The sequence below is a fragment of the Poecilia reticulata genome, chromosome 9, assembly GCF_904066995.2.
Source record: "Poecilia reticulata chromosome 9, P_reticulata-male-v2, whole genome shotgun sequence".
Taxonomy (NCBI): domain Eukaryota; kingdom Metazoa; phylum Chordata; class Actinopteri; order Cyprinodontiformes; family Poeciliidae; genus Poecilia; species Poecilia reticulata.
Genome location: NC_088838.1, coordinates 24,970,370 through 24,982,722, shown reverse-complemented (window position 1 = coordinate 24,982,722; position 12,353 = coordinate 24,970,370). Strand labels below are relative to the sequence as shown.

General features: G+C 39.0%; 1 protein-coding gene across 2 annotated transcripts in view; it reads right to left on the bottom strand.

Annotated features, from left to right (window-relative positions):
- Positions 1-1,536: 1,536 nt before the first annotated feature.
- The window catches only part of gpat2 (glycerol-3-phosphate acyltransferase 2, mitochondrial), a 146,347-nt gene continuing 135,530 nt past the window's right edge, over positions 1,537-12,353 (bottom strand). For both annotated transcript variants that reach the window (XM_008418198.2, XM_008418202.2), the window contains exons 21-24: positions 6,120-6,240; positions 5,737-5,805; positions 5,341-5,396; positions 1,537-1,927 (exon numbers count right to left, since the gene is read on the bottom strand). In XM_008418198.2, coding sequence (XP_008416420.2) covers positions 1,811-1,927; positions 5,341-5,396; positions 5,737-5,805; positions 6,120-6,240 — 363 coding nt within the window. In that variant the 3' untranslated portion in view covers positions 1,537-1,810. The remainder of the gene's footprint in view (positions 1,928-5,340; positions 5,397-5,736; positions 5,806-6,119; positions 6,241-12,353) is intronic.

Sequence of the window (12,353 nt, the reverse complement as noted above, 5' to 3'; positions counted from 1 at the left end):
GTTTTATTACTTTCAGCTGCTCTTCAGTTTGATTTAACATTTGGATTTAAAACAATATATGCAAAACAAGCAGAGAACACAGAAAAAAATCTGAAAGGTTTTGGGTCAAGATTAAAAATATAGTGTATAGAATACAACACTGATATAATGTGGTGAATTACTAAGAACATGTAAAAAAAAACCCATTTCTAGCACTGTTCACATTTTTCTTCATTACATAAAGTTTGTGTTTTATGTCCATTTCGAGGACGTAGTTCCTCGTTTCACCATTTTTTTTCACATGGCACTTTTGTTGGCTGTGATATTAGTAACGTGTTTTTGTTCTGTTTTTTCAGTCCAGCTGGATAATTGTCCATCTTGTCTGATCAGTTTATTGTCCAGTAGAGGGAAATCTGAGGGCATTTCCAAAAATATTCTACGTTTTTACTTTGAAGCTCCTTAACTCTGGGAGTGATTAAAAAAAAAACTCACCTTAATGAATCACAGCTTTACCACATCCTATTATGGCCTATATATATAAAAAGGAATAGTATATTTCCATCAAAACGACGATACATTTCTGAGTTTCAGAAGTCAAACATTTTCTATAAAAATCTCAGAAATTGAGATTAATCTCGAATTTTCTCTTTCTGACTTTCAATTGCATATTAAGTCCTATAACTATCCTGACTATTGTAACAGTGAGACCGTACTGCAGAGACAAACGTGAATGTGGCAGAAATGCATTTTGTTTTTCAGCAAAAAAATATCAGCCAAAAATCATTAACTTAATTTCTGTAGAGTAGCTATTAAACAGAGACGTTCTCTGAACTGTTGAATTAATTTTGCTTTGGTTCTGTCTGAAACTTATGCACCTTTTTCTACCACAATTCTTTTCTTCCACTAAACTTTCTATTCAGATACCATTTTCTGAACAGCCAGCAGCTATTTTGTTGCCTGGTTTAAATGCAGGGGTGCTTATATCATTTTTAAAAAGTGGTTCTGAAACAATGTTTTGTAGCTCTAAAAGAACAAAATGTTGAAAATATATCACCAATAAATCTAAAAAATTTTTATTAATTCAGTTCATATTTTGAACTCAATTAACTTCAAATGTCAAACATAAATCAAGTCTCTTGTTAATTCGCAAAAACTGCAAAAAGGTTTAAACATCAAAGAAGAAATTTACATTAGTCAGGTTGTAGTTCCTCAGAAGTGCCACTGGGTGGCGGTAAAGTCGCACCGTCACTCAAGACGTCACAGCTGTGGTTTGTTCCTGAGTTGAGGGTGAAAAGCAGTTCCACTCACTCTGCACTGTAAAAACAGTCAGCTGTACACGGCAAACTTTAACGGCTGCCAGAAAAAACTCCCATCAAAGCGAGGAATCGATTGTTCTCCCGTCTTGATGTCCAGAGGTCTGCGTCAAAGAGTCTCCCCAGAGGCCTGACTCAGCGTGGATGATCTGCATTCAGCATTCAGGGGGGAGAGATCCTCAGAAAAAAAAGACTTGTCGAGAAATATCTCATATTCACCCTTAAAGAGCTCAGGCTGCTTGAATTTAAGATGAACCAAGAAAGTCTTTATTTAAAACATTTTACATGTAAGGAACAGCTGATGACAGGTTCTTCGTAATGCTCTCCCGCAGCTGAGAAATGGCTTAAAAGTAAAATTATAAAATGCAATTAAAACAAAGACAGCTGCTTCTAACTCAGAGTGACTATTTTGGTTAACAGAACAAAGGCCTTTTCTGACAACTACACAGAACGAGGTCAGATTTTTTTCAGCAGAACAAAGCGGAGACGAGGCCTTGAGTCATTCTGCGCTCTTAACATTAATTGTAGAGGTACTGTGAGATGAAGCGCTGCAGCTTCTCCCGGTTCTCTGACAACTGGAACAAAGGACTAACACCGAGGAAGACGGCTCCCGTCTGACGCGTCTGCAGAAGGACCTGAATTAAAAAAACAATGAACGTAAAAATAAAAACGTCAGAGGACACTCCAGCTGCAGCCTCTGATTCATCATTCTGCTTTTAATCCTGCACAGGGTTAAAATACAATCTGTACCTAGAATACATGAACTGTTAGGGCCATTCTAACATTAAGTGAATAACTTTATTCTCCTAATTTTATTTGTAATAAAAATATGAGAAATTTATAAGAAAGCCGTAACACTGAGAATAAATACGACTATTTTGCTATGATTGAAATAATACAAGAATAAAATAGTATTACAAAAATAAAGTAGAAAGAATATGGTAATAAAGTCATGTTTTGAAAACAAAGTCATTGTATTACGAGAATAAAACAAGTAATGAGAATAAAGTCAATATTATGAGAATAAAGTGGAAATAATAAAAGGAAAATAGTCATGAGAATAAAGAAGAAATAATACAAAAATAAAGTCCTATTATGAGAATAAATATTACAAGAAAAAAGTTTAAATGAGAATAAAGTCATATTTTCATATTTTGAAAATAACATCTTCATATTACAAGAATAACGTCTAAATAATAAAAGAATAGTCATATTTCAAGAATAAAATCAGTATATTATGAGAATAAAGTTGAAATAATATGAGAATAAGGTCTTGAAACCAAAATGAAGCTGTAATTTAGGACCATCTTCATATTTCAACTTCATTCTAGTATGTATGATTTTATTTTATTTTCTTAGCATGGCCCTAATCCTCATAAAAACACTATAATAACTGAGCAAACTGAAATAATGAGGCCAAAGGAGAGAGAGAAAAGTTAGGCAGTCCTTTCTGTTCTTTAAGTACCAGAAGCGTTTCTTCTTCTATGGTTTGGTTCGCAGCTCTTGGACGCACCGCCTGTCCGACATCAGGGACGAGACCAGACCAGAGTGACTGATAACCTCAATAGTAAACTGAATAATTGCCTCCTGGGATCTTTGCAGATATATGGGTCAATGACGCTCTATTTTTAAAGAAGGAGCTTCCGAAGTTACAGTGGAGACACTGTTTCAGAGAATAATAAAGATTTATAACTCCACACTTTCTTCTAAAACCAATTAGTGATTTTCCTCCTGTAGGTTTAGTGTCGACTCTGATGCAGATTAGCCAGTCTGCCCCTCTGATTCCTCATCATTTGGAGCCGTTTTCAAAATATCAGCAGACGGAGACGCCAGATGCTCGTATTCTCATCAGCTAAAGAAAAAACAAATAGAAAAAAACATTCTCTACCCTCCATCTTGGACTGGATGGAAAACAACAACTTTTATTGCCTTTGAAAGCTGCAGAGTGATAATCCCTCACAACAAACATGCAGAGTTTATCTGTTCTGATCAAAGTTTGAGTTTAATCCTCGCTCTGCTGTGTGTGTGAGAGTTTTGACATCAACACAACCCACAGGAAAAATGTCACCAGAGGAGTACCTTAAAAATAACTCTTTACTTGTTTAACCTCAGTCAAGTATGCAGACTGTTTCCCTCGGTAAAATCAACAACGATTCTTAGCTAAATAAACACCTTCATAGCTGCAGCACCAGACTCGGATGTCTTTATTTAGACAAGATATTTTTAAATTATATCACAAAACCCGAAACTGCCATATAGAGTGATGTAAAAAGCATTACAGACCTCTATCTGTTTTTGCTAAACTTAAATGTTTCAGATAATTAAATACAATTCAAAGGTAATCTGAGTAAATACCAAATGTAAGCTTTTTAATGATAACGTTGACAATTTAAATGGACTTTTAATACAATTTTTAATGCAACTTTGTATTAATAGTGTCATTATTTAGTCGTAAACATTCATAACAGGTATTTTGTGAGGTTTATGACAGTGTCATGTCAGTCAAATAATGTTACCAAACCGAAACAAAAACCATGAGCCTCACTCCTCATGTTTTATATTTATGTAATTAAGTGAAAGCAAAGCACTAATTGTGATTTTCTTCTTAAAATTGGACACTAATATCACTAATATTTAGGTTTACTGAGGACTATCGCATTCAAAACTGATGAGTCACAGTGAGCTAGTTCATGTATGATCAATGGATTTAGCTCAGAGTATCCAAGTGGTGAATTAACAGATATTCATATTATGTAAAATTCACTTATTGCACATTTTTATCCTTCCATCTGCATCTCAACTGCTTCTAAAAGCAGCCCAATTGCTTAAAAAAAACACCCAGCAATTTTATGGCAATAAATTAATGTTTTTGGGGTCAGTAATACGAGCAACCCAAGCTAAGCTCCAGAACATTTGGTCAGCTGGTTTTGCCGCTGTTTGTACTGCCTAAAAAGACAAGTGTTTTGTTTTTGACTTACTGTCTTGTTGGTTGTACAGAAGGCTCTACTTTTGCTTTTCAAAGATGTACAGTTGTGTACATCCATTTGTAACTATTGTCATGAGTGAGTGTAAATGTTGGGTTTGGGGCGTGGCCAGCAGCAGATTATCTGGATTTAAAGTGACAAGAGGCACCACAACAGCTCTTTCTGGAAGGAAATCTCATCATCTAAAAATAATTTTTGTGCAAAAAATTTAATAAACATATTTTGTATAAATGGGCTGCACAGTGGCGCAGTTGGTAGAGCTGTTGCCTTGCAGCAAGAAGGTTCTGGGTTCGATTCCTGGCCCCGGTCTTTCTGCATGGAGTTTGCATGTTCTCCCTGTGCATGCGTGGGTTTTCTCCGGGTTCTCCGGTTTCCTCCCACAGTCCAAAAACATGACTGTTAGGTTAATTGGCCTCTCCAAATTGTTCCAAGGCGTGAGTGTGTGTGTGCATGGTTGTTTGTCCTGTCTGTCTCGTGTTGCCCTGCGACAGACTGGCGACCTGTCCAGGGTGAACCCCGCCTCTCGCCCGGAACGTTAGCTGGAGATGGGCACCAGCAACCCCCCTGACCCCACTAAGGAACAAGGGTGTACAGAAAATGGATGGACAGATAGATTTTGTATAAACCGTAGACTCATTCTAACCTGTTCAAGGAAGCATACCTTTAGTATGTAAATAAACACGGTGTAGTTGTGTCTTTCAATAGGAGCGATGATTTTATTGTGAAGAGAAAAAGAAATGTTGTGTAATATTTGTGTCATGTCACTCATCCCGTTACGTACTTTCCTCAAACTTTTAAAAACTGTAGGAACCCAGAACACAGAAACTCAACAAGAAAGCGACACAATTATATTCCCTACATTTCTCCAAACCTTGAAAGCACCACAACAAAATTTAAGCATTTCAAGGATTTCTGTACTGATATATGAACCCAGTCTGAACCAACGGACGGTTGAATTGCACCTGAAGCCTCAGCACTGAGTGGAGCTGTAATTCTCAGCCGACAGATTTACACACACACACACACACACACACAGAGAGAGAGAGAGGGAGGCTGTCACTCACCCCGAGGTCTATTAGTGTTCTAACTGCAGTGTGTGCTGCCTCCTCTGAGCAGCTTTCTGTGAGATACAGCACAAAGGCACACATGAATCAAAAGAACAGGCACATATCCAATATAGAAAATGAGGTCGGGATAACAGAACAAAGCCTCTACCAGTGGGACTGTAATTTTTATACTACGTATTATTGAGGGCTGCCATTTGGGTAGATTCTCGCTGCCTTATGTGTTATTTCTGAAATGCGAGAGTGTGGGTGCGGCGGTGGCTTTCCTCTTTGGCCTCTGCAGATTTGTTAGGACTCACAGTGAATCAGTGGGAAAAGGCGAGGTGACAAGCTTTTAAAGTTGTGACACAAAGAAACAGAGGATCTCAGTGTGGGTGTGTGTCGGGTCCGGCTCACCGTAGTGCCGTTTCTTCTGATTTGCTGTTTCACAGAGATGGGAGTGTATCTGAGACAGAAATTCGGCTTCTGTAGCAGGAAAGACGAGAAAATAGAGGCATTACTCTGGAAAAGCAAAGGCCTGACACTTTCTACAGAGGGTGGATGTTCTCTTCATGCTTCAGTAACGTACTACCGTACAGTAAATGTGTAGCTGGTCACTGTAGAAGAAAACGTTTAAAAGATGAGCATCAATATTAATTTCATCCCTGCAGCAACTCCGATGCTTTGATTAAAAATTTAACCTCAAGTCCAACATGTTTCCTTTTTATCCAAGTCAGTTAAAGCTGTGATAATTCATGGAACCTGTCACAGGTAACTAGAATACATCCAGAGTTTCGTACCAGGCAGAGGAGAGTCCATCACGTCCAGAGCGCTGGTGGTCCAGCACAGCGCCCTCAAATGTCCAGCTAGCATTCTGCAGAGGAAGAAGAGCATTTCTGGGCACTGCTTCGGCTGACTTATCTAGGAAAGTAAGCACAAAGAAAATAATTAGTTTTTATTCAACAAGGAAGTCCAAGACTGTTGTCCAGACTTAATTTTACCATTTAATTAGGGCAGTACTGTGTATTTTCTAGGCACAAAGTGCCATTTTAAAGCACAATTAGTAACAATTCTACCATCAGTTGTTATAAAATTGCTACATCAAATGTGACTGAAAAGAAATCTGACTTTGTAATTTAATGCCTTGAAATGAGGCCTCTGTCTCTTTGAAAACTCTCACTCCTAGTGAAACTTTGCATCCAGGAAATAGATCTATATATCTATAGACAGATGTAGAAATGGGTAGATCTATCAATATCTATATGCATTTATAGAGATAGAGATATAAACAGATAGACAAATATATAGATACAGAGATAGATATTAAGATAGACAGATATTGAGATATAGAGATATATAGATCTAAACAGAGAGCTAGAGCGAGATAAACAAAGATATAATATCTTAAAAACAGTAAACTGACTAAATTTGCATTTACCAAACATTAATACACAACAATGCCTCTTAACACACAAATAACTAAAAAATATGACGGTCCAATACAACTGGGTCATCTGACGTGCTTTAGGTTGTTGGAGGGGGACATCGGGACAAAATGGACACCTCCCTGGATTGGTTTTCCAGGCCTGTCCCACTGGGAGGAGACCCAGAGGGAGACCCAGGACACGTTGGCCTGGGAACACCCTGGGATTCCCCGGAGGAGCCGGACCAACCGGCCGGGACAGGAAAGTCTGGGTCAGCTGGGGATTTAAATCCGTTTTGGGCAAAAGGGACAATAAAAATCAATCAAATTAAATCAATAAGTCAGAGTTCTTGGTCAACATCATATTTGTTTAATTTAGTTTCCCACCAACATTTGTAATGCTCCAACCGAAGCTCAAATTTCTCCAGGTTACATCCTTGTGTTTTTTGGCCCCAGTAACTTGTTTCTTCTTTGTGTTGCAGCGGTTTGAACATGCAGGGCTGGTTCACAGGGTTTCTCTGAACACTTGATGCGTCTGTTATTTGAACTCTGGGAAGCATTGATGTGGGCTAATCTGCAGCAGAGGGAACACTTGGTCTGCCTCTCCTGGGGCAGCCCGCTTGAGAGGCAGTTTCATCATCATGTTTGATGGTTTGTGTGACTCCAGTTGGAAAAAAAAAAACATAAAAAAAAGAAAAACTTTCCTGAAATTTACCAGACTCACTGACTTTCATGTTGTGAAATGACCTGTCATTTATGTGAAAGAAAACTATTGCTGATGGACTTGTTGAACTTTAATTCTTGGAGAAGACCCTGAAGGTTAAGAGATTCACAATGAAGTCTGAAAATACTGAACTGCAAAAACAAAATATTACCAAGTATTTTTGTCGAGTTTCTAGTGTAAATATCTTAGTTCACTTAAGTAATTCTTTAGCCTGACATGGCAGTTTGTTTAAAGTAAATAATTCCTTAATATTGATAAAAATGTACTAGTTCCAACAAGACATTTTCCTATACTATTCATCAATGAGAGCTGAGGAAGGAAGCTGATAAAAAGATAATCTAATAGAAATGTATTTTTGTCGGGTATTGACTTCAGCTTCTGTAGCGACGTCTGTTTGGATGTTTAGCGAGAACCAGGAGTGGTTGGATTCTGCAGTGATGCGTTCACATTTTTCATAGTTATAAAGTTCAGCCATTTTTTACGTCCGGATTTACCGCATTTGGCTTTTATTATGACGCATGTCTCACAACAATGTCATAAAAGTTGGTTAAAATGCGAGACGACCGTCCAGGCTGCAGATGTTTTGAAAATAATCAGATATGTATCCAAATTAGAACCACATATGGTTCCTGGCCCGAATCACCCTCTTCATCGCCACCACAGGTTGTTGCCTTCTGCTCGGAGATACACGACTTTTAAATTGAACACAAAAAGATATAAACGTTCATTTATCCTCATTGATAATTTCAGATAAGCCCAAACAAACTGTGGTGGTACATTATTGTACTGTTTACTATATCAGTAACATCAAGGGAGGCAGACAGCTGTAGTCCTGATGAGGAGAAATTAAGGCCATGAGAAGTAAAATACAAAGAATATCAATCTGAACACTTAACTTTTCTGTACATCGTTTTCTTATTGGTAATTTCTAGATTTTTATGGTCAAAATTGTCTTTCGAAATACATGAAAGAAAGTTGGGGCAAGGCAGTGCAGTGCTGCGCCTCACCTCTTGTATCTTAAGTGAATGAAGCAGGCATTTGGCGCATGTCCACTGCTGTCTGTCTTTGTATCGCCAACGTACTTGTTTAATTACACATTTTCTATATGTTAATTAATGTGTGACACATTTAGTGTTTCTGATCAGCCATAAATGTGCAGCAAAAATGCGTCAGGTGAGGCAGAAAGTACCGTGCCTCACCGATAGAGGGCAGCGCTGAGCCCCATAGCCACAACAAGCAACAAATTCTCTTCTTTGATTTTAAAAAAGGGGAAAAAATACAGATGGAACTGAAACGTTTAAGGCCAGTCTCTCTTTAACTGACATTTTTTCATATAATTTCTGTCCGTCATTTCTCTGCACTAAATGTAATTTCACTGTTTAAATTGTTTTAATATCTTTGTATGAGTGGATAAAAAGGGTTGTTACAAATATCAGGTGTAAATGTTGTGTCAATAACCCTATTTGAACTGTGTTAACAAGGAAGTAAAGCTGATGTCTTCAGTATTTAGTAGATTAAAGTGGCAAAGCAGCTCTTAAAGAATCTAAACAAACTAGACGCTGAAATAAAAAAATATCAGCTTGGTTGAGCTGAAAAAGGAGTGAGAATGTATTTAATAAACTGGGAATGTTGCATTCAGCCGTGCAAACAAGGGCAGATATGCAGCATCCCTGAGCAACAATGTTTAAAACATCCAACAGCTGAATACTTGGTAAAAATAAAAGCATCATACAAAACCACAACAGCTACAATCACCATCGGCCAATTACAGGTCATCATGAGGATGAATCAGTTTAATGGTTGGAAAATTAGCATAAAACAGCAGCACAGAAATGCATAATGAATAATTTATCCAGCAGTGTGTTATTGAATTATATTTTCTCGCTGCTAACTGCTCAGGACTGATCAATATATTCTGAACTTGAAAAAATTTTTTTTTTTTAACAAAGCCCCTTGGTTTTCAGAACAGAGACACGACATAAATAAATAATCTAAAAAACACAAATAAGACTAGAACTTTAGCAGTTAAAACAGGTTCCTCGCCCGACCCTGCAGGTCCCCCCTCACCACGCGTTTCCCGTCGGCCTCGGTATAAAAAAAGCTTTAGTGCCTTTGGAAGACAAACATGTTGGCAGAAAAATAAATCTTTAAGAAATCTGGGAGTAAAACTCTCATAACAGCAGATTTTATTCAGCAAATACAGTTGAGTTACTGCCCAGCTGCTGAGAATGACCACCTGAAGTGAATTTATGCAGTCAAACCGAGTCCGGGCTGAGGAAGGAGGAGGAGGAAGAGGAGGGAGTGTTTTCTGTTGCTTGTTAGGGAGGCGTTTTGTTGCAGTCATTCAGCACCTGCTCAGCAGAGCAGAGAGGTTTTAGGAGGAGAGAAAACGTTGGATGGATGGAGTTAAAACATGCTGTTTGAAAAGAACTGCTGTTTGTTCAGAGGAAAAAGATGAAGTCAGTCGGTGCATTGTGTAGCAGTGTGGGCGGCTCTGATTTTACTGAACTGCAGTGAACCACTGATTCGCCTGTGGCAGGACAAAACCTAAAGGTTGGGTTTTAGTTCTTTTTCAATCGCTGAAAATAATGTTCATCCTACATGCATACTAACAAGTAATGAATATATACCAGGCCCGGCGGCATGGGCGGGCATTGGGGGACATTGCCCGCCCACAGAGTCAGCTGTGCCCCTCTGGACTGGAAGCTGTTTGTTATTTTTACCTTAGAATGGCCAACTCTCTATTATTCCTATATCGATTTGATACAGTAGGGGCTTCCACACTTCCCATATCTGTGCCCTCTGTTAACTTTTTTCAGCAGTTAAAACAGTATAATCTGTTGTTAACATGTGGTAACCTGTTTTTCCAAGCCTCCTACAAACGCAACATGAGCGCTACGACGCTGACTTTACACCTGTGCGGCAGGGAAGGAGACCTGCTGCTGCTTTGTGGAGCTACGCAGGTGTGTTAGAATTATGGCAGCAAACCAACAAAACGCAAATAACTTTTCACAGTTTTTCCCCCAAACTAAGACTGAGTTGAGTAAAGCTGTTGGATGCAGGTAAAGTTAGCTAAAGGATGACTAGCTAATAATATCTTAAGCTTGCTAACAAGTAGCCTGTAGGCTACTGATGTTTATGTTCAGCTACGTAGATTCATTATGCCCCCCCTCATTATGCCCTTCATTCATCAGATTACGATGAGTGAAGTAATCTTCACTCATCACCTGCTGCGCTTCCTAATCGTCATGTGTTTCACATCATGTGTTGATTTTTCACTGTTCAGCGTCGGATTCTCTGTTTTTATGCCATAATTCACATCTAGTTTGTCGCTCCGTTTTATGTCCCGCTTCTCCTGTTTCAGAGTTTTGCGCAATGTGCGCCTCGTTTTTTTATTTTACCCCGTAAGGTGCAGGGCGGTTGGGAAGCCTATCGATGGGGAAAAGGCAGACTGACATAAACCTTTTAAAACAACGGAAACAATTTCGGTATTCTGATTGTTGAAATTTAGAAGGGCTGTGGTACCGTTGTTCTATCACACCCGTTTCATACCGGACCACTTACAGCACCGGTGTTGACGCTATAAAATTAACGCTACGAAATACAGTTTTAGCAAGTTGCTCAAAGTCTTCACTGGTATTGTTGTGATTGTAAGGCGTAAAGTTTACCTTCAACCAAATGCTCCCCAAAGGCATCCCAGCACCCCCTGTTGTAAAAATTCCCGCCAGCTTCCCGTCTTGTCCCCTTTCCTCTAGCCATGCCCAGCGCCACTAATTCCTTTCTCAAGTAAACGTGTTTCTTTCCCGGGTCAGTCAAACGCCATCTTCTTCCATATCGCATTTGATTGCTTCTTTTCTACAAACCGTTTTACAGTCATTGGTCAAGAACACGGGAGCTAGAACTCTGATTGGCAGACATCTTTGTAGACGGAGCTCTTTAAGCCCGGAGACTACAGTTTGGTTGAGGCGGACCATTTGGTCAAAAGCCGGAAATCCAGCCCCCGGCCAGAGCTCTTTAAGCCCTGCTGATATTTACCCGTTATCGATTACATTTTTCTGGCCGATCGCTAATTACCAATATTTAAAAAGCCTCACCTACCAATTCCTATTTTGGCTGATTTTCTGCTGAGATTGTTATACAACAATGACTGATTTTTAATATTTTTTATGATTAAAGACAGATTCTGGCTGTCCTCTCTGTTGGAAGTCGTTTTAATGTTCATCATGTTCCTATCAGTCTTCAGTTTGCTGATAAATGTGTTTAAGACCATAATCCAACTAAAAGGGAAGACTTATTTTAACTGAAGCGGATGAGTTGTGATTGCTCACAGTTATGAAAGCGGGTCGTTCAGCAGGTCAGCTGCTTGTTCTCTGGTAAAAGTCTCCTTCAAGGTGACCTTAATTACCAGCCACTTCCTCGGACGGCACCGAGACTCATGGTGTTTTGTCCGCAGGAGAGCAAAAATTCAACTTCAGAGTAAAAACTTCTGCTTGGCTCAAGTTTAGATTTAGACAAATACGGAATGTAGCTACAAGAGGTACAAAATGTTTCTGAAATGTAACACTCTGAGGGGCGACATTAACACGGCTGTGTGTGAGAATAGGTGAGTGGGAGGCAAATTGTAAAGCGCTTTGGATAAAAGCCCAATGTGACTGCGGTCCATTTACTGGTCCGTATTCTAGAATGGTCCGATACGAACAACAAAAACCCGGAGCCAACACGTCCCATCGCCGGTTATCTTTCAGAGAGGCTGCAGTATGCAGCGAGTCGGTGTTTTTCATTTGTGGGTCAAGTTCATTACTCGCCTCACAGTTTTACCCATCTGTTGTAGAAATACAATCAGCAAGCTGAAAAAATAAATATACATCCATGCCCCGACATTTTACA